The 22,388-nt window shown below is 39.6% G+C and overlaps 1 protein-coding gene and 1 pseudogene across 1 annotated transcript; both read left to right on the forward strand.

Annotated features, from left to right (window-relative positions):
* The first annotated feature begins 4,390 nt into the window (after positions 1-4,390).
* LOC113938630 lies at positions 4,391-13,468 on the forward strand (annotated as a pseudogene).
* Positions 13,469-17,595: 4,127 nt separating this feature from the next.
* On the forward strand, positions 17,596-19,355 carry DEFB128 (defensin beta 128). The gene is made up of 2 exons (XM_027620541.1): positions 17,596-17,644; positions 19,120-19,355. The coding sequence occupies exons 1-2, from the start codon at positions 17,596-17,598 to the stop codon at positions 19,353-19,355; spliced, it is 285 nt and encodes a 94-aa protein (XP_027476342.1).
* The last annotated feature ends 3,033 nt before the right edge of the window (positions 19,356-22,388 follow it).

Raw genomic sequence — 22,388 nt, forward strand, 5'->3', positions numbered from 1 at the left:
TTACCTGATCTTAGAGGAAAAGCTTTTAATTTTTCATGGTTGAGTATGATGTCTCTGTGAAGTAGATACAAAATAGCTTCTTCCATTGTCACAGACTGCAGTTTTAACTTCTAACAGAATATGTCATCTATCAGAAAGGTAGTCAAGAGACCTGACCCCATATCTGAGAAAGCAATATTAAAGGCAGTGACATGTTTGTGAATCAGAGTATCTAGCTTTAACTAAAGATATGTATCTTGTATAATAAAGCTGATTTAAAAAAAGACTCACTCCAGGACCATTTAATTTAGAGCTTTTTCTTTCTTTCTTTCTTTCTTTCTTTCTTTCTTTCTTTCTTTCTTTCTTTCTTTCTTTCTTTCTTTCTTTCTTTTTTAAGATTTATTTATTTATTTGAGAGAGAGAGAGAGAGTGTGTGAGCTAGGGTTGGGGGCGGGGCAGAGAGAGGGAGAAAGAGAGAAGCAAACTGCCTGCTGAGGGCGGAGCGGGATCCAGGGCTTGATCTTACCACACTGAGATCATGACCTGAGCCAAAATCAGGAGTTGGATGCTTAACTGACTGAGCCACAGAGGCGCCCCTAGAGCTTTTTCTTAACATAGTTTTTGCTTGATGTGGGTACGCTAGTGGTGTGGTTGGGACAACTTGCCTCTCCTTTTATATGATTTTTAATTTCAGAAGATATTGTGTACATAAATTTGTTGAGAGTTGCCTACACAGGTAAAAACTATTTTTTGACTTTACGATGGTGCAAAAGTGATACATGTTCAGTAGAAACCATACTTTGATATTAAATTGTGATCTTTTGGGGACAGGGAGGGGCAGAGGAAAAGGGAGAGAAAGAATCTTAATTCCTTTTGAATTTTTAAAGGTTTTCCCTGATATTAGAAAATTATTTTAAGAAACAAAACAGAGGATTATAGGGGAAGGGAGGGAAAATTAAAATAAGACAAAATCAGAGAGGGAGAGAAACCGTAAGAGACTCTTAACTATAGAAAACAAACTGAGGGTTGCTAGAGGGGAGGGGGGTGAGGGAATGGGGTAACTGGGTGATGGGCATTAAGGAGGGCATGTGATGCAATGAGTACTTGGTGTCATATACAACTGATGAATCACCGAACTCTACCTCTGAAACTAATAATACACTATATAGTAATTAATTGAATTTAAATACAATACAATAAAAAAAACAAAAAAAGAAAATTATTTTGTTAATGTTTTAGAGTTTCTAGATGTCCATGGATCATGCAGAACAATTATAAAAGCACGTTGTTCATCATTTCTGGGGAGCTATCTTAAAGTTTTGGAATTTGGAATGCTTGGTCAGCTAGTGAGAGGAGTTTCTTTGGCCACTAGGTGATACTTGAAATCCAAACCACCTGAACTTTTAATTTTTATTTTATTTGTTTATTTAATAACTTTTTAATTTTTATTCCTGTATAGTTTATAAATGTTAAATGTTATATATTAGTCTCAGGTGTATAACATAGCAATTCAACAATTCTGTATATTACTCAGAGCTCATCGTAAGTGCAAACTCTCTGAATTTGACAGTGAAAATGGGGTAGACATTCAAGAGGTTATGATGCAAGAAAGGGGGAGGGAAGCGGGACTGCCGTGGGTTTTGCAGGGGCTGCAGGAATACTGAATGGTGTATTTCAACTGGGAAAAATATGCCTAACATCTTCTGTTGCCTCTTGGGCTGATATGAAGGGAATGGATTAAGAACACAGTTTTGACTAACCTGAAAGTTTTCATGTGCTCTCTGAGGTATATCAATTTTATTGCTCCAAAAATTTTATAATTATCTGTAACTATTGTTTTAAACCTAAAATAATCAGGAGTAACTCTAGATGAAGTAGATATTTTGTTGAACCACTACCTACATACATAGTTTTCTCTCAATAGATGAGTTTTCAAAATGACATTTTTATACTACTATCAAAATAATTATTTTGATAGAAAAAAATCTTTTTCTCATTTTTCTGGACATCTGAAGGTGTATATAAATTCCTTCTAGGAAAACAAGCTTTACTCTGTAACTGGTTGTAAGTTGGCCTAGGGATACCTCAGATCTCTCTGGGCTATTGTCCTGTGTGAATCAAGTCTCAGTTCACAGTTTGGAAGCTTGTTGGCAAAGTATGTCCTTTCTGACAGTACATGCTTTATTCCAGTCACTTGGCTGAGTCATGAAATTGTTCTAGATCACTGGAGGGAGTCTGACATGATGACATGAGATTGAATATTGTCTTAGTTTCCTATTGCTGCTATTACAAATTACAAAAAATTTAGTGGCTTAAACCAAAACAGCTTTACCATCTTAAAGTTCTGAAGTTAGTCTGAAATGGGTCTCATTGGGCTAAAAGCAAGATGTTCCCTTTGGAGTTTGTTTCTAAGGGAAAATCTTTCCTGGTCTTTTCCAGCTTCTAGAGGATTGAATTCTTTGGTCATGGCCTCTTCTTCCATCTTCAAAGCTAGCTATGTAGCATTGTCAGATCTTTCTTTGACACTGACTCCTACCTCTCCTTCCACATTTAAATGATCCTTGTTATCACATGAGACCCACCCAGATAATCCAAAATATTTTAAGGTCAGCTGATTAGCAACCTTAATTTTATCTACAACTGTGATTCTCACTTGCAGGTAATATATATTCATAGCTTCTGAGAATTAGAATGTGGACATCTTTAGGGGACCATTATTCTTCCTACCATAAGTATTATTAATGCAATTTGTTTTTTCCACCTTTAGAACTCAAAATTGTACATACAGATGGTCCCTGACTTACAATGTTTTGTCTTAGGAGTTTTTGACTTTACGATGGTGCAAAAGTGATATGTGTTCAGTAGAAACCATACTTTGATATTAAATCGTGGTCTTTTGGGGACAGGGAGGGGCAGAGGAAAAGGGAGAGAAAGAATCTTAATGCAGGCTCCATACCCAGTCTGGAGTCAAACGTGGAGCTTGTTCTCACAACCCTGAGATTGATCTCATAACCCTGAGATCATGACCTGAGCGGAAATCAAGAGTTGGACACTTAACTGACTGAGCTACCCAAGCGCCCCTTGAATTGTGATCTTTACCCAGGCTAGCGATATGTGGTTAGATACTCTCTCTTAATACTGGGTAGTGGCAGTGAGCTGCAGCTCCCAGTCAGCCATGTGACCATGAGGGGAAACAACCGATACACTTACAACCACTCTGTTTTTCACTTTGAGTACAATATTCAATAAACTACATGAGATATCCATGCGTTATTATAAAATAGGCTTTGGGTTAGATGATTTGCCCAACTGCTGGTTGATATAAGTGTTCTGAGCATGTTTAAGTTCAGCTAGGCTAAGCTATGATGTTTTAGTAGGTTAGGTGTATTAAATGCATTTTTGATTTATGATATTTTCATCTTACAATGGGTTTACCAGGATGTAACTTCATCATAAGTTGAGGAAAATCTGTATAATATATTGTTTTCACTATCGTCAGTTTTCTATTATTGAGGGAGGAGAAGAGAAATATTTAGCTGAGATCAACTTGGGCTTAGATATATAGAAAATGAAACATGAAAGCATCTGGCATGTTGGTTGATTGACAGATTGAGTTTCTTCATGTTTATCTTTTTTTTTTTTAAAGATTTTATTTATTTGACAGAGAGAGACACAGCAAGAGAGGGAAAACAAGCAGGGGGAGTGGGAGAGAGAGAAGCCGTCTCTCTGTGGAGCAAGGAGCCCAATGTGGGGCTCGATCCCAGGACCCTGGGATCACGACCTGAGCCAAAGTCAGACACTTAATGATTGAGCCACCTAGGCGTCCCTCTTCATGTTTATCTTTAACTAGAGTTCCAAATAAAAGGATATTTGGACCATCCAGCCCTAGGCACAGCTTAATCATCATGGACCTGCATGTGATGTTCTCTTCGAGTCATACCAGAAACAGAGTCAATCTGAGCCATCTAACATTCTTTGAACTTAACTTAAAAAAAATCACTTTAAGTTTTTCAATCCTTAATTATTACTAGAGACCTGTTTTGACCATTTCTAAGGCCAATCTGCTGAAAACAGATTCCCTAATTATCAATTGCCATTTATTTCTCATTACTAATATATGATCTTTTTCTTTTATCTTGTGTTCCTCTGACCTGAGAGTTTTCATCAACAAAAGACTGGAAGAATCAGGCAGACATGGGTAGCCCTACACACACACACACACACACACACACACACACACACACACACTCCACCCCTCCCCCCACCTGGAGAAAATTCTTATTTTGGCATGCTGTGGAATGCTGCGTCAAAGCCACAGGTGATATCTCTTCTATTTTAGATTCACCTTTCATGGTATTATTTAACTATCAAAAAATAACAAAAACAGACCAGCTCTGGAAATTTCAGAAGTATGTCTTAGGACGGTGATTATGGGAAGTGGACAGTGTCCAGTAGTGATGAACGTGAGGAGGAAAAGCGAAAACTAGACAAGCTGTCTACTTCTTCCCTCCTGCATGCTGGGCAGGGAGCAGCAAATGAACTAAGATACACCGTTCTGAGGCTAGGAAAGCTGCCCATAGAAGAAAATTAACACCTGTGAAGTTCAGCAACACAGATTCACAAGTTTCACCTCCCAAAAGGCAGAAGAGTGGTTCCCAGGAAGACCTAGGTTGGTGTCTCTCTAGCAACAATGATGAGTTGCAACCAGGAACATAGCAGAAGCAGGCTAAGAACATGGTGGTCAAAGAGGAGAGTGGCATCTCTTCTCCCAAAGACAGTGCTGCCCAAAGTACTGGAAATCATGGCCCTCCTGCCCACCATGGACTAAAAGAGGAGGAAGAGGAGTAAGAAACTTCAGGGGAAGGCCAAGACATTTGGGACATGTTGGGAAAAGGAACCCCTTCCAATTTTACCTCACTAGAGTCTCGGGAATTAAGTCAAAGTATAACTCTGGAGCCCTCCACATCAAGGATATTCTGTCTCCCCTATTTGGGGCACTTGTATCTTCAGCTCAGTTTAACTACTGCTTTGACGTAGACTGGCTCATAAAACAGTGTCCACTGGAGTTCAGAAACCAATTCTGCTTGTGCACGGAGATAAACGAGACTCGAAGTTTCACTTACATGCCCAGGCCAAGCCTTATGAAAACATTTTCCTCTGCCAGGAAAATGAATGTTACTACCGTATGAAGAAGGCCTCCGAATTGTCACACACACCTCCAACCTCATCCATGCTGACTGGCACCAGAAAACTCAGGGAATATGGTTGAGCCCCTTATACCTATGGATTATACATGGAACCCACAGATCTGGAGAATCAACAACACATTTTAAAGCTGATCTCATCAGCTACTTGATGCCTTATAATGCTCCTTCACTCAAGGAGTGGATACATATCATCCACAAGCATGATCTCTCTGAAACCAATGTTTATCTTATTGGATCAACCCCAGGACGTTTTCAAGGAAGTCAGAAAGATAATTGGGGACATTTTAGGCTTAGAAACCTTCTGAAAGAGCATGCCTCATCCATACCTAAAGGAAAGTCTTGGCCGCATAGTAGGTCAGTTTTCAAGCATTGGGTCTATGGGAGCTGATGACTCGAAATGGTTGTGTTCTGAGTTGTTTTTTTTTTTTTAAAGATTTTATTTATTTATCTGACAGAGACACAGCGAGAGAGGGAACACAAGCAGGGGGAGTGGGAAAGGGAGAAGCAGGCTTCCCACTGAGCAGGGAGCCCGATGCGGGGTTTGATCCCAGGACCCTGGGATCATGACCTGAGCCTAAGGCAGATGCTTAATGACAGAGCCACCCAGGCACCCCGTGTTCTGAGTTTAAAGAAAGCTTGGTGGGGGGCGGAGCAAGATGGCGGAGGAGTAGGAGACCTAGATTTCGTCTGGTCTCAGGAATTCAGCTGAATAGGGATCAAACCATTCTGAACACCTACGAACTCAACAGGAGATCGAACAGGAGAGTAGCAACAACTCTCTGAACAGAGAAGCGACCACTTAGTGGAAGGTAGGGCGTGCGGAGAAGTGAATCCGAGGCGATATTCGGGAGGATAGACGGCGGGGGAGGGGCCTCCGCCGGCCGCTTCTGGCAAGTGATAGAGCCACGGAGCACAAAATCGGACCTTTTAGAAGTTGGCTCGGCGGAGGGACTTCGCTGCAGTGGCTAAGCGGGGGGTGGAATCCTCCCGGGACAGTGTGGTCTCAGGACCCTTGGGGTCACAGAGAGACCGGGGGTGCCTGAGTGCGCCAGAGCTCCCAGGTATCAGAGCAGGGAAGCCGGCTGCAGATACGGAGCAGAGTCGCGGGCTCTCAGCTCGGGGTTGCCATAAACTGTGATCTGCGGCCCAGTCGGGGCACGGCTCCCCCAGCAGGGACCCAACAAGCAGCAGATCCGGGGAGACTCCCCTTCCTTCCCAGGGAGGAGCGGTGCGGGAACGCACTGCAGGGATCTGCTGGGTTTGGAGACTCCGCGCGGGGTCGGGTGCCAGAGATAGCAACGCTCGGTCACAGGCCGGGTGAGCACGGAGTGCGGCCGGAGACCGGGGACACGGAAGTGACTGCTTTTCTCTGGGGGCACACTGAGGAGCGGGGCCCCGAGTTCTCGGCTCCTCCGGGTGGAGATTGGGAGGCCACCATTTCTGCCCTGGTCCTCCAAAGCTGTGCCGAGAGCTTGCAGGGAACAAAAGCTCCTGAGAGCAAACCGGAGCAGCTTCCTTAGCCCGGACCGACAAGGGCGGGGCAATTCCGCCTCCCGCAAAGACATTTGGAAACCACAGCAACAGGCCCCTCCCCCAGAAGATCAACACAAACAGCCAGCAAGCCAAGACCAAGTTGATCGATCAAGGAGAATAGGAGAACTCCAGCGCTAGGGGAATACTGCACATAGATTCATGGCTTTTTTTTTTTTTTTTTTTTTACCATGATTCATTATTTCATCAAAGTTAATTTTTGTTGACTGTTTTTTTTTATTTTTCTTTTTCCCTTTTTCAACCAACATCTTATAAATCCCTTTTTAAAAAAAAAAACATTTTTTATTTTTCATTTTTAGAGTCATATTTTATCCCTTCATAGTAGTTACCCTTATTTTTGGCATATATATATAAGTTCTCTCTTTAAAATTTTGAGGTACAGTTTCTTCTAACAGATCAAAATATACCCTAAATCACTAGTGTATGGCTTTGTTCTAGTCTCCTGCCTGATCACATTCTCTCCCTTTTTCCTTTTTTTTTTTTTCTTAAATCTTCTTTCTTTTTTCAAACAACTTATCTTACCAAGTCCTTTTATAAAATCTTTTATAATTTTCATCTTTACAGTCATCTTCCATCCCTTCATTGTATCAACCCTTATTTTGTACATATATGTCTTTCTTCCTTTAAAATTTTGGGAGGCACTTTTTTCTAACAGACCAAAATACGCCCAAAATCTAGTGTGTGGCCCTGATCTATGCACTAGCCTGATCATATTTGATCATATTCTGCCTTTTTTGTATTGTTTTGTTTTTGTTTTTATCTTTTTTTTTTTCTTTATCTCTTTTTTCTTTCTTTCCCTTTCTTTTCCCCAGGTTTCAGGTCTTTTCTGATTTGTATACAGTATATTTGCTGGGGACGTTGTAAACCTGTTAACATTTTGTTCTCTCATTCATCTATTCTCCTCTGGACAAAATGACAAGACGAAAGAAATCACCTCAGCAAAAAGAACAAGAGGTAGTACCGTCAGCCAGGGACCTACTCAATACGGACATTAGTACGATGTCAGACCTAGAGTTCAGAATCATGACTTTAAAGATACTAGCTGGGCTTGAAAAAAGCGTGGAAGTTATTAGAGAAACCCTTTCTGGAGAAATAAAAGAACTAAAATCTAACCAAATCGAAATCAAAAAGGCTATTGATGAGGTGCAGTCAAAAATGGGGGCACTAAATGCTAGGATAAATGAGGCAGAAGAGAGAATCAGCGATATAGAAGACCAAATGATGGAAAATAAAGAGGCTGAGAAAAAGAGAGAGAAACAACTACAGGATCACGAGGGCAGAATTCGAGAGATAAGTGATATGATAAGACGAAACAACATTAGAATAATTGGGATCCCAGAAGAAGAAGAGAGAGAGAGAGGGGCAGAAGGTATATTGGAGCAAATTATAGCAGAGAACTTCCCTAATGTGAGGAAGGAAACAGGCATTAAAATCCAGGAGGCACAGAGAACCCCTCTCAAAATCAATAATAATAGGTCAACACCCCGACATCTAATAGTAAAACTTACGAGTCTCAGAGACAAAGAGAAAATCCTGAAAGCAGCTCGGGAGAAGAGATATGTAACCTACAATGGTAGAAACATTAGATTGGCAACAGACCTATCCACAGAGACCTGGCAGGCCAGAAAGGACTGGCAAGATATCTTCAGAGCACTAAACGAGAAAAATATGCAGCCAAGAATACTATATCCAGCTAGGCTATCATTGAAAATAGAGGGAGAGATAAAAAGCTTCCAGAACAAACAAAAACTAAAGGAATTTGCAAACACGAAACCAGCCCTCCAAGAAATATTGAGAGGGGTCCTCTAAGCAAAGAGAGAACCTAAAAGCAGCAAAGAACAGAAACGAACACAGACAACAGACAGTTAACAGTCACCTTACAGGTAATACAATGGCACTAAATTCATACATTTCAATAGTTACCCTGAATGTAAATGGGCTAAATGCCCCAATCAAAAGACACAGGCTATCAGATTGGATTAAAAAACAAGACCCATCAATATGCTGTCTGCAAGAGACTCATTTTAGACCCAAAGACACCCCCAGATTGAAAGTGAGGGGGTGGAAAACCATTTACCATGCTAATGGACACCAAAAGAAAGCTGGGGTGGCAATCCTTCTATCAGACAAACTAGATTTTAAAACAAAGACTGTAATAAGAGATGAGGAAGGACACTATATCCTACTTAAAGGGTCTATCCAACAAGAAGATCTAACAATTGTAAATATCTATGCCCCGAACATGGGAGCAGCCAATTATATAAGGCAATTAATAACAAAAGCAAAGAAACACATTGACAACAATACAATAATAGTGGGGGACTTTAACACCCCTCTGACTGAAATGGACAGGTCATCTAAGCAAAAGATCAACAAGGAAATAAAGACTTTAAATGACACACTGGACCAAATGGACTTCACAGACATATTCAGAACGTTCCATCCCAAAGCAAAGGAATACACATTCTTCTCTAGTGCCCATGGAACATTCTCCAGAATTGATCACATCCTAGGTCACAAATCAGGTCTCAATCGGTACCAAAAGATTGGGATCATTCCCTGCATATTTTCAGACCACAATGCTTTGAAACTAGAACTCAACCACAAGAGGAAAGTCAGAAAGAACTCAAATACATGGAGGCTAAAGAGCATCCTACTAAAGAATGAATGGGTCAACCAAGAAATTAAAGAAGAATTAAAAAAATTCATGGAAACCAATGAAAATGAAAACACAACTGTTCAAAATCTTTGGGATGCAGCAAAGGCAGTCCTGAGAGGAAAGTATATAGCAATACAAGCCTTTCTCAAGAAACAAGAAAGGTCTCAAATACACAACCTAACCCTACACCTAAAGGAGCTGGAGAAAGAACAGCAAAGAAAGCCTAAACCCAGCAGGAGAAGAGAAATCATAAAAATCAGAGCAGAAATCAATGAACTAGAAACCAAAAGAGCAGTAGAACAGATCAACGAAACTAGGAGCTGGTTCTTTGAAAGAATTAACAAGATTGATAAACCCCTGGTCAGACTGATCAAAAAGAAAAGAGAAATGACCCAAATCAACAAAATCATGAATGAAAGAGGAGAGATCACAACCAACACCAAAGAAATACAAACAATTATAAGAACATATTATGAGCAACTCTATGCCAGCAAATTAGATAACCTGGAAGAAATGGGTGCATTCCTAGAGATGTATCAACTACCAAAATTGAACCAGGAAGAAATAGAAAACCTGAACAGACCTATAACCACTAAGGAAATTGAAGCAGTCATCAAAAATCTCCCAAGAAACAAAAGCCCAGGGCCAGATGGCTTCCCAGGGGAATTCTATCAGACATTTCAAGAAGAATTAATACCTATTCTCCTGAAACTGTTCCAAAAAATAGAAATGGAAGGGAAACTTCCAAACTCATTTTATGAGGCCAGCATTACCTTGATCCCAAAACCAGACAAAGACCCCATCAAAAAAGAGAATTACAGACCAATATCCTTGATGAACATGGATGCAAAAATTCTCACCAAAATACTAGCCAATAGGATCCAACAGTACATTAAAAGGATTATTCACCACGACCAAGTGGGATTTATCCCTGGGCTGCAAGGCTGGTTCAACATCTGCAAATCAATCAACGTGATACAATACATTAACAAAAGAAAGAACAAGAATCATATGATCCTCTCAATAGATGCAGAAAAAGCATTTGACAAAGTACAGCATCCTTTCTTGATCAAAACTCTTCAGAGTATAGGGATAGAGGGTACATACCTCAATATCATAAAAACCATCTATGAAAAACCTACAGCGAATATCATTCTCAATGGGGAAAGGCTGAGAGCTTTTCCCCTAAGGTCAGGAACGCGGCAGGGATGTCCACTCTCACCACTGCTATTCAACATAGTATTAGAAGTCCTAGCCACAGCAATCAGACAACAAAAAGAAATCAAAGGCATCCAAATCGGCAAAGAGGAAGTCAAACTCTCACTCTTTGCAGATGATATGATACTGTATGTGGAAAACCCAAAAGACTCCACCCCAAAACTGCTAGAACTCATACAGGAATTCAGTCAAGTAGCAGGATATAAAATCAATGCACAGAAATCAGTGGCATTCCTATACACCAACAACAAGACAGAAGAGAGACAAATCAAGGAGTCGATCCCATTTACAATTGCACCCAAAACCATTAGATACCTAGGAATAAATCTAACCAAAGAGGCAAAGGATCTGTACTCAGAAAACTATAAAATACTCATGAAAGAAATTGAAGAAGACACAAAGAAATGGAAAAACGTTCCATGCTCTTGGATTGGGAGAATCAACATTGTGAAGATGTCAATGCTACCTAGAGCAATCTACACATTCAATGCAATCCCCATCAAAATACCATCCACTTTTTTCAAAGAAATGGAACAAATAATCCTAAAATTTGTATGGAACCAGAAGAGACCCAGAATAGCCAGAGGAATACTGAAAAAGAAAAGCAAAGCTGGCGGCATCACAATTCCGGACTTCCAGCTCTATTACAAAGCTGTCATCATCAAGACAGTGTTGTACTGGCACAAAAACAGACACATCGATCAATGGAACAGAATCGAGAGCCCAGAAATGGACCCTCAACTCTATGGTCAACTTATTTTTGACAAAGCAGGAAAGAATGTCCAATGGAAAAGAGACAGTCTCTTCAACAAATGGTGTTGGGAAAATTGGACAGCCACATGCAGAAGAATGAAACTGGACCATTTCCTTACACCACACACAAAAATAGATTCCAAATGGTTGAAAGACCTAAACGTGAGACAGGAGTCCATCAAAATCCTAAAGGAGAACACAGGTAGCAACCTTTTCGACCTTAGCCGCAGCAACTTCTTCCTAGAAACATCGCCAAAGGCACGGGAAGCCAGGGCAAAAATGAACTATTGGGATTTCATCAAGATAAAAAGCTTTTGCACAGCAAAAGAAACAGTCCACAAAACCAAAAGACAACCGACAGAATGGGAGAAAATATTTGCAAATGACATATCAGATAAAGGGCTAGTATCCAAAATCTATAAAGAACTTATCAAACTCAACACCCAAAGAACAAATAATCCAATCAAGAAATGGGCAGAAGACATGAACAGACATTTCTCCAAAGAAGACATCCAAATGGCCAACAGACACATGAAAAAGTGCTCAACATCGCTCGGCATCAGGGAAATCCAAATCAAAACCTCAATGAGATACCACCTCACACCCGTCAGAATGGCTAAAATTAACAAGTCAGGGAATGACAGATGTTGGCGGGGATGTGGAGAAAGGGGAACCCTCCTACACTGTTGGTGGGAATGCAAGCTGGTGCAACCCCTCTGGAAAACAGTATGGAGGTTCCTCAAACAGTTGAAATTAGAGCTACCGTTCGATCCAGCAATTGCACTACTGGGTATTTACCCCAAAGATACAAATGTAGGGACCCGAAGGGGTACGTGTACCCCAATGTTTATAGCAGCAATGTCCACCATAGCCAAACTGTGGAAAGAGCCAAGATGCCCATCGACAGATGAATGGATAAAGAAGAGGTGGTATATATACACAATGGAATATTAGGCAGCCATCAAAAGGAATGAGATCTTGCCATTTGCAACGACGTGGATGGAACTGGAGGGTGTTATGCTGAGTGAAATAAGTCAATCAGAGAAAGACATGTATCACATGACCTCACTGATATGAGGAATTCTTAATCTCAGGAAAGAAACTGAGTGTTACTGGAGTGGTTGGGGGTGGGAGGGATGGGGTGGCTGGGTGATAGACATTGGGGAGGGTATGTGCTACGGTGAGTGCTGTGAATTGTGCAAGACTGTTGAATCACAGTTCTGTACTTCTGAAACAAATAACGCAACATATTTTAAGAAAAAAGAAAAAGAAGAAGATAACAGGAGAGGAAGAAAAGGGGAGTATGTCAGAGGGGGATAGGAACCATGAGAGATGATGGACTCTGAAAAACAAACTGAGGGTTCTAGAGGGGAGGGGGGTAGGGGGATGGGTTAGCCTGGTGATGGGTATTGAGGAGGGCACGTTCTGCATGGAGCACTGGGTGTTATGAACAAACAATGAATCATGGAACACTGCACCAAAAACTAATGATGTAATATATGGTGATTAACATAACAATAGAAAAATTAAAAAAAAAAAAGAAAGAAAGCTTGGTGATGCTAGGGAAGGAAAGCAAGACCCCAGGGAAAATGCCGTTCCTCTTCACCTGATCTGTCCTTCTGTGGAAAATGTGTGAACCAGCTTACAAGAATATCCGGCTGGGGGCTTTCTTCACTATAGCATCCAGATAGCTGAAAAACAGAACTGGCTTCATTGGCTGACACATCTGGCCGCAGCAATGCTATGCCACATATTAAAATATATATGAGACCTTCTCCAGAGTTTAGTCAGATTGCTTGGTTCCTTGTCATGAGCACAAATCTGTCCAAGGCCACCTGGGGAGCATTAGAGAAGAATGGCACCCAGCTGATGATCCATTCCTATGAGTTTGGGGTCCCTTTTCCTGCCATCAGCATTTGGCCTGGACAGCTTCAGAGTAAAAGAGAAATTATTCTCAGGGAGCAAGGAGCCAGTGGCTGCCTTTCCTGAGCCATATGACCTGCCTCCAGAACTGTATGGAAGTAAAGATCAGCCGTGGATTTGGAACATTCCTTATACCAAAGCACCAGATACACATGGGAATATGTGGTTGCCCTCCTGAGAATCTTAAAGCACTGTGAAATTTAGGTATAAGACATCAAGCCCCAAATAATAGATGTTCTTATTTGTACTGGATGTTCATCCTTAAAGTTTTATCTACACCCCTAACAAAACTCTGCATAGCTCAAACAAAAATAAAACCAAAACAAATAAAACTTCAGATTCATTTTGATTTTATAAAATGATCTGAAACATACTGCAGCAAGGAGATAAAACCATGACATCACTTATTTCAAATACTTTAATCTTTTAGTAGTTCTGGGGAAAAAAGGAGAAAAATAGTTAAATGGCATATTTAAAAAAATTTTTTTTATTAACGTGATGTAGTATTTGTTTCAGGGGTACAGGTCTGTGATTCATCAGTCTTACACAATTCACAGTGCTCACCATATTAAATGGCATATTTAAAGCTACTTAAAGCACTTACATCTTTAGGATTTAAGCAAATACAATTTATGAGCCAATATTAATTATCATGTGAGACATTTATATGCTTTTTGTGTAGTGTTTTACAATTACTGTCCAAACACACACACATAAAAGGGCCAAATGTGCATTTCATAAAATATGACACATTTCGGGAGCACCTGGGTGGCTCAGTTGTTAAGCGTCTGCCTTAGGCTCAGGTCATGATCCCAGGGTCTTGGGATCGAGCCCCATATCGGGCTCCTTGCTCGGCGGGAAGCCTGCTTCTCCCTTCCCCACTCCCCCTGCTTGTGTTCCCTCTCTCACTGTCTCTCTCTGTCAAATAAATAAATAAAATCTTTAAAAAAAATGACACATTCCTAGTATACTTAGGTCTCAAGAGTATAGTGGAATGAGAAGGAACAGTAATATATAGCAAATTGCAACCCTAATTGGGTCCCACAATCTTACCCAAATAAATTTATTTTGTGAGACAATTTATGGATTAAAAGCAGATTCTCTTAAAATGAATATTATATTTCTAAATTTATATCAATGTTCTGCAGGAGATGCATACATGTTGTGTTTTTATGATATTGTTTGCCTATTTTCTACTAGGTCATTTGTCATTTTGTTATTGATTTGTAAACATTCTTTATATATTATGGATATTAATCCTCTTATGGTGTATAATGCATTTATAAATTTTATTCTACTCTGATTATCTTTTAATCTTATACTGATTTGAACCTTCTCCTGCATGCATTTTGTTATTAAGATATACATTTTATGTAGTCAGATTTTATGATTTTTAATAATTCTCTTCTGTCATCATTATTAGCTTTATTTCCTTTGAGGTCATTTATCCTTATTGTTCATTTAAGTTCTTCTCTTATGTTGTTTATTTTCCTGAAACTATCTGGTGACGTATATTTAAGCATGATGGTAGATTAGTAAAGGCAGCTGAATGTGGTTCCTCTGTAGTGGGTCATGCCTGTTTTGCCAATAGGCCTGTTTCTTGAATTGGAGGGGTGAATGTAGACTTTGTATGTATATTAGTATGTGTGCTCAGGGAGTGTTGACGAGCAGACTTTATTTTAAACTCAGTGACTGAAAAGCAAGCAAGCTTACTTTGTTTCATCTTACCTCTTATACAGTTGTCAAATTACTTTTGGAGTGAAATATTTAGAAGGCTAAACACCAGAATGTTAACAGAGGGAAGATTATGGGTGGTCTATTTTCACCTTTTTGTTTATGTGTCTTTCTGATTTTTCTAGCATTAAATGTTAATTCAACTTCCTCACATCCTTAAACAAAGAACAACAAAAGAATCTTGCTCAACTCCTCCAGCCTTTTTAAGAGGGAATTAGTAGTCCTATTTCTTGCCTAGATTCAGCCTATTCCAGAGTTTAGGAAGATAACATCTTAAGTAGAATTCAGAGAATATTTCTAAGAAATTAAACACATATAAAGTTCATTTATAAGTAAGGTATTAAAAGCAATTTGTACAACCATGGGTCACAGTGGGAGGTGCAGTAACAAATGTTGATGGGTGATTTTTTTTTTAATGACCATGACTAAAATGCAGCATTTAGTTATTCATCTCAGCCTACTCAAGGGGAAATCTATTAGTCACAAAGGGCTTTGAAAATGAGGAGACTGTGTACTTCTTATGCCCCACAAAGATCGCAGAAAGTCCCTCTGATATTAAGGAGTTGACAAACAGATTTAGGAATCCATTAAAGCAAGCAAGTAATATTACTTGTAACAATGCCATCTGTGGAAATCAGAAATATGAATTCTCTCAATAGAGGCAGCTCTCTGAGTGCTGAGTGGATATAAGGAGGTGGGTGGGAGGAGGATGTCCAGCCAAGTGCATGACAATAAATTTTGTGAACAAAGCAACCTCTTCATCTTGTATTTGAATATTTTGTCTTTGTCTCCCACAGATTGACCCGAAGGAGGCAACTGGAGAGGCAGGTTAGCACACAATGGCTAAGGCCTTTACTTTTAGGTTCATGTAGACCTGGGTCGATCCTAGCTCATTCCTTACTAGCTGTGTGACATTGGACACATTACCAATTCCCTAAATTGTAGTTTTCCAATTTGAAAGAGAGAGGTATTAGGTTTGTACTTCATAGTGTTCTTGTAAGGCTTAAAGTAAGTAATGTATACAAAATGCATTTGTCATCTAGTAGGCACATGTAAGAGGTCATGGAGCTGAGGCCAAATGAGATACTGGTGGGGCTAGTGCAAATCTGGTGGGGCCATTGGTCAATTCTCATTCTGCATTTTGACATATCAGTAGCATTTGATACTTACTCCTCATTGACAAATTTAATTCACTCTGGTTACTGGTTAACATAATAAGCTATATACAATACTCATTCCTAACCCTAGCCCTAACCTGAACCTATGTTGTGATACAAGTTTAATCATCATCAACAGATATTTATTCAGCCTTCACATATTCCAAATTTCTTTCAGGTACTGTCACAGAAAGCTATTTGGGTGGGTCCTAATTACTGTAAATTCAAAGTTCTGATGTCCAGAAATTGTAAAACATGGTAAACAGAATTCTTTAGAAAATGTCTTAATTAACTTTATTACTGTCTTGGGGTATTTTATGTAGCAATAATTTATTTGGTACTTTGCAATCATTCTTTCTGTAATTACATACTGAGGATATAGCATGAGTTTTGTGTTGTGCATTAAGAACTCCAACTTGAATGAAGCCAGTGGCCTGCCCTTGAGGGGCTCATAGATTATTATAGATGAACAAATAATTGGAACATGACATATTGTGACTGCCAAGAAAAATACGGACAAGATACAATGTTGACACAAAGAAGGGAGTTTGCAGCTCTATTTAGTTGGGTCAAGGGAAACTTTCATAGATGTGGAGATGATTGAACTTAGTTTTGAAGTAAAATTAGGAGCTCATTAGGTCCAGTTTGATGGATAGGATGGGAGAGCATGATATAAATTTGTGCAAAGAAACATGTTATGGAAGTAACAAGTTGGGTTGAGGTACCCACACTAACTGGCAGAACCATAAGTGGTTCTGTAAAATGCCTAGGAGAGGTGAGCAGGGACCAGTTCCTAATGAGTTGAACACTGTACTAAAGAGATTTGATCTTTTGAGCTGTACTGGGGAAGACCTTATGGGAGACTCTGAAAAAATATCAATTTATCTAGCCAAAGCTAAATGCAATCTTACTCCCAGATGACTTTCTGGAAGTTTCATACATTAAAAAATGTAATTATTATTGGATGTGCATATGTGTCTGTCTTGATTAGTTCATGATTTAATTAATCTTCCAAATGGATAACTTTTGCGAGTAAACGGTGGCATTAGCTGGTTGGGATATTGGAACGAGAGGAATAAACTTGGAGTGACTCATACAAACAAGAACATATGACCAACCAGCCTTGATCCAATTGGGCTGATGGCCCAGGTGGAGAAATCAATGTTCCTGCTCTCTGGGAGCTCTTATCCTAAGAAGAGTAGGTGTGATGTGATGGAACATTCTGTGATTATGAATTCCATATACGGAATGAAGGTGGGGTGGACTTGGATTTCCTGTCCATCGATGTGGGTTAAAATGAGAGCTCAGAATGCTAATAGCACTGAAAGCGCTTGTCTCATCTTGAAAAACTCTGTGACAGAGATCACTGGACAAAGAAATTGTGCTGCCTATTTTTCTTGGGAAGTCTGTAAACATGAAGCTCTTTCTGGTTCTCATTATTCTGCAGTTTGAGGTACCAACAGGTAACTTGTCCAAATATACCATAAAATCCTAGGAGATATTACTGTCTATAGGAGTAGGGTTAGGGCCTTTGAGATTGTTGATATCTTGCCAATATCATCAAAAGTACCCACTCTCCTTAAGCCTGTGTCTTAGAAGAAAGCATTTGGGGAGTTAAGAGGTAAGAAGACATCAGAGCTGTACTCTCAGCAGTCGTCTCCAAAGGTAGGCATGAACCCATCATCTAGAATATCTTTATAATGTTGAACATGGTACCATCTCTTTTTTCATTCAAACTCATTTTCAGCCTTTACAACAGTAATGAGAAGAGTACAAGCTTTGGAATCATGTAGATGTGAGGTTAAAATATATCTTGATCACTGATTAGTTGTATGAATGGAACTAATTATTCCCTTTGTTTTTTTTTTAGATTTATTTATTTTAGAGAGAGAGAGAAAGAGTGGGGAGAGGAGGAGAGGGAGAGGCAGAAAATCTCAAGCAGACTTCCCGCTGAGTATGGAGCCCAAGGGGGGCTTGATCCCAGGACCCTGAGATCATAACCTGAGCTGAAACCAAGAGTTGGATGCTCAACCAAGTGACCCACCCAGGCACCCCTAATTATTCCCTTTGAATCTCAGTTTTCTCATCTGTCAATTGAGTATAATGATCCGATTTCATAATGACTGAATTTTCATGTGAGGAAATGTCTTTGTTTTCCTTCTTTGTTCCATGAGCTTGTTCAAATTTGTGCACAGGGGCACATAAAGAATTGGAAACAGGTGATTTAGTGACAGTTGGATCTCTAGGGAGATGGGTACACATGGAATTGAGTTTGATCCCTGGGCAACACATTTATTTGAGATAAAAAGGAGGATGGAGAGAGAGAGAAGAAGAGAGAGAGATTGAGATTGGAGCCAGGAGGATCATGGGCATGAAGACATAGAAGCTGAATAAGGGAAGTTCTCAGCAGCATTTATTGCTGAGACCCATGAAGTCTTGGCCTTGGCAAAGGGAGATTTCTACTCTTCATGTCAGTGAGGAAACCCAATTTCTCTCTTAACTTAAAAAGTCCTGTCTGTGGTACTCTTTTAAAAGTTAACTTGGCTCTGAATAGTGCCATGGTGGTAAGTTGGTACTCTCTGGGGACACTTAACTGGGGTAAGGCTGAGGGAGTACTGACTTTGCAGCATGGAAGACAGGTCAGATTTGCCAGAGTCCAAGAGCGGGACATAGCTCCAGTTGATAACCATGAATTCATCTCTCTTCTTTTTTGTCATATAAGTTCTAATGTTCTCAGAGCCAATTGGGTGTTGGCTAGGAGCATGGGGTTTTGATGTTCTTAATTTGGGATGATTTTCAAGGAGGAGGCTCTTAGTTTTCTCTTATCAGTGTAAGGTTCACTTTGGAAGCACAGGAGGCCAAAGCTTGTGAGAACCACATAATACTTCTACTCTGCCTCAGAAACTAATCTGCATTCAATGTTGTTTCCTGTGCACAGATACAGCACGACCCAGAAAATGCTTTAGTACTATAACAGGCTACTGCCGGAAGAAATGTGGAATAGGGGAAATATATGAAATGGCATGTCTAAATGGGAAATTATGTTGTGTTAATGAAGACAAAAACAAAAAACACAAGAAAGCTCCGGAGTCACCTCACTCTTTGCCACAGCCTGATGGGAAGATAGACTATGTCATCTTACCCACCACCACACTTATCACAGTGCAACTGTAAATCAAGCACTTGCTTCACTGGGCTCCACTCTTCCTAAATCAGAAGTGCCACCTCCTTCGACAGCCTGGAGCAAAAGATTTATCTACTTTTTCTGTGAACTTGATTCTCCACATAATAAAATTTTATGCTTTTCTCTGGATTTATTTATTAATGTATTCACTCATTTTTTAAAACACTTTAACCATAAATGAATAGTTATAATGTTCCAGGCATTATACTAATAAGATGGGTGATACAGAGATGAAATAAAAATGTTGGTAGAAGTGGAAGTTAGCCCCTCCATTTTCTATGCAATTTCATAGCATTTCAAGTATTACTCCTCTTTTAAAAGATATTTACTTTTTATTATTTATTTATTTATTTATTTGACAGAGAGAGAGAGAGAGAGAGAGAGCAAAAGCAGGGGGACCAGCAGAGGGAGCATGGGAGAAGCAGACTCCCCGCTGAGCAGGGAACCCAGCATGAGGCTCTATCCCAGGACCCTGGGATCATGATCTGAGCCAAAGGCAGATGCTTAACTGACTGAGCTACCCAGGTGACCTTCTTTTAAATGAAGTTTCTTGTGTCTAAGCAGATTTAAATGTCCCAACTTTGTGTGTGTAGGATGAATAAGGGTTTTGCTAACAACCAAAAATTCATTAAAAGAAGGCAAGATATTGGAACATTTTCATAACAGTTATTGGCCAGGTCTAATGGGCAGTGATGACAGCTAGTGATAATTCCAATACAGGTTTCCCCTGCTATCCAAAAGTAGAGCGATCCTACGAGAACTTTCATAGACCAGAATGATGTAATGTGAAGAAGCCATTACCATGAACTTATATGGAAAAATTTTTGAGTGTTCCAGACCCAAAAAATAACCTCTCTTAGGCTTTTCTGATACCTTAGGACACATCTTGCTAAGGGATGCACAAAATAAATCAAGATAAAGCACAGATGCTCACAGACGCAGTTCAAAGCTATGATGGTTTGGTGCTGGGATGCTGAGTGTAGGTCCCTGGGAAGGAGCTTGGTGAGGCCACTCTCGCTGCTCAGGGTACCCACAGCCTCTGTAATGGTTTGCTGCAAAACAAACACTGAGTGCCATTTTTGCTTTTTGCCTTTTTTATGCAAAAGACAATATCTTGCCATTTTTGCTTTTTGCCTTTTTTATGCAAAAGATAATATCTTCTTCAGATTTCTTGCAGTTCGTGAAAACAGGTACTAATGTAGGTCTTTTGTAAAAGTGAAGTGGTGTAACTGCAAACTTTAAAAAAGCAGGGGTATCTGTACATCATTTGAAGTTTATTTAATGTGTGTGCTCCATTTCCTTTTTAGTAGCAATTAGACCACTCGGTTGACACAAGTTTTAGACAATATTACCCTTAGAATCTTTGAAAACATTACATATTCAATTGTTTATTAATAGCATGAAATTTACAAGCTTTCAGTTACAAGGTGAATGAAGTCTGAGGATCTAATGTGAAATACAGTGATCATAGGTGAGAACACTGTATTGTGTAATTGAAATGTGCTAAGACAGTAAAACTTAAATGTTCTCACACACACACACATAAAAGCAAACAAAACCAAAACCCACCAAGTATAATGGGAGGTGATGGGTGTGTTAATTAACTAGATGGGGAGGGAGTCCTTTCATGACATACGCATCTATCAAAACACCATGATGTACCCTTTATTTTATTTTTAAAAATTTTATTATGTTATGTTAGTTACCATACAGTACATCATTAGTTTTTTATATAGTGTTCCATGATTCCTTGTTTTCGTATAACCCCCAGTGCTCCATGCAATACGTGCCCTCCTTAATATCCATCACCGGGCTAACCCATCCCCCCATCTCCCTCCCCTCTAGGACCCTCAGTTTGTTTCTCAGAGTTCATAGTCTCTCATGGTTCGTCTCCCCCTCCGATTCCCCCCCTTCATTTTTTTCCTTCTTTCTCCTAATGTCCTCCCTGCTATTCCTTATGTTCCACAAATAAGTGAAACCATATGATAATTGACTTTCTCTGCTTGACTTATTTCACTTAGCATAATCTCCTCCAGCTCCGTCCATGTTGATGTAAAAGTTGGGTGTTCATCCTTTCTGATGGCTGAGCAATATTCCATTGTATATATGGACCACATCTTCTTTATCCATTCATCTGTTGAAGGGCATCTCGGCTCTTTCCACAGTTTGGCTATTGCGGACATTGCTGCTATGAACACTGGGGTGCATATGGCCCTTCTTTTCACTACATCTGTGTCTTTGGGGTAAATACCCAGTAGAAAACACCATGATGTACCCTTTAAATATCTTACAATTTGTAAGTCAATTATACCTCAATAAAACTGAAAATAAATAAAAAATTATGAAATTTAAAGCCTCATAAATGAGACATATTTAAGAAGCTCCTTATGAGCTAGATAAAATCTTAGTAAATAATGATGCTCTCCAGATGAACAGAACAGAACATCTTGTGGTAACATCCATTGATGTTGCTTAACCTGGTTAAGGTATTGGTCATAAATAATAAACTGTGGAGCTACCATTTGCTCATCCGAGATAAAGAAATCAATGGGCCTTATTCCTCCACGTGCAGCTCACCATCTCATTTCACTGGGAGGTGTAATGAGGGATACAAATATTTAGATGGATATGTTAACATTTTAAGAGCCTATAAAGACCTTCCTTTTAGTAGTTGTGGATTTTGAGAATCTTGGAGACGTGTATAGGAAACAAGGACCAGACTAAATTGTAGAATTAGAAATTATTTTGTTGACAATTTCACCATGGAAACTAATGTATGACTATTTCAATCTAATTCTCAGAGAGGTTTTTCAAGAGGTCCATGTAAGAAAGCCCTTTCTTTATTGCAACACTTAATAAGCTCCTCTTTTGCAGGCTTCCATCACTATGGGTCACCAGAGGCATTTTTAAGGAATGTCCATTTTGTCACTATGATATGAAGATGGGTCTTGCCCCTTGTCTTTAATCTGTATGTGTCCTCTACTCTATGTGAGTCCATTGATAAATTAGAAATAAGAATCCAT

The sequence above is a fragment of the Zalophus californianus genome, chromosome 8 (genome assembly GCF_009762305.2).
Source record: "Zalophus californianus isolate mZalCal1 chromosome 8, mZalCal1.pri.v2, whole genome shotgun sequence".
Taxonomy (NCBI): Eukaryota; Metazoa; Chordata; class Mammalia; order Carnivora; family Otariidae; genus Zalophus; species Zalophus californianus.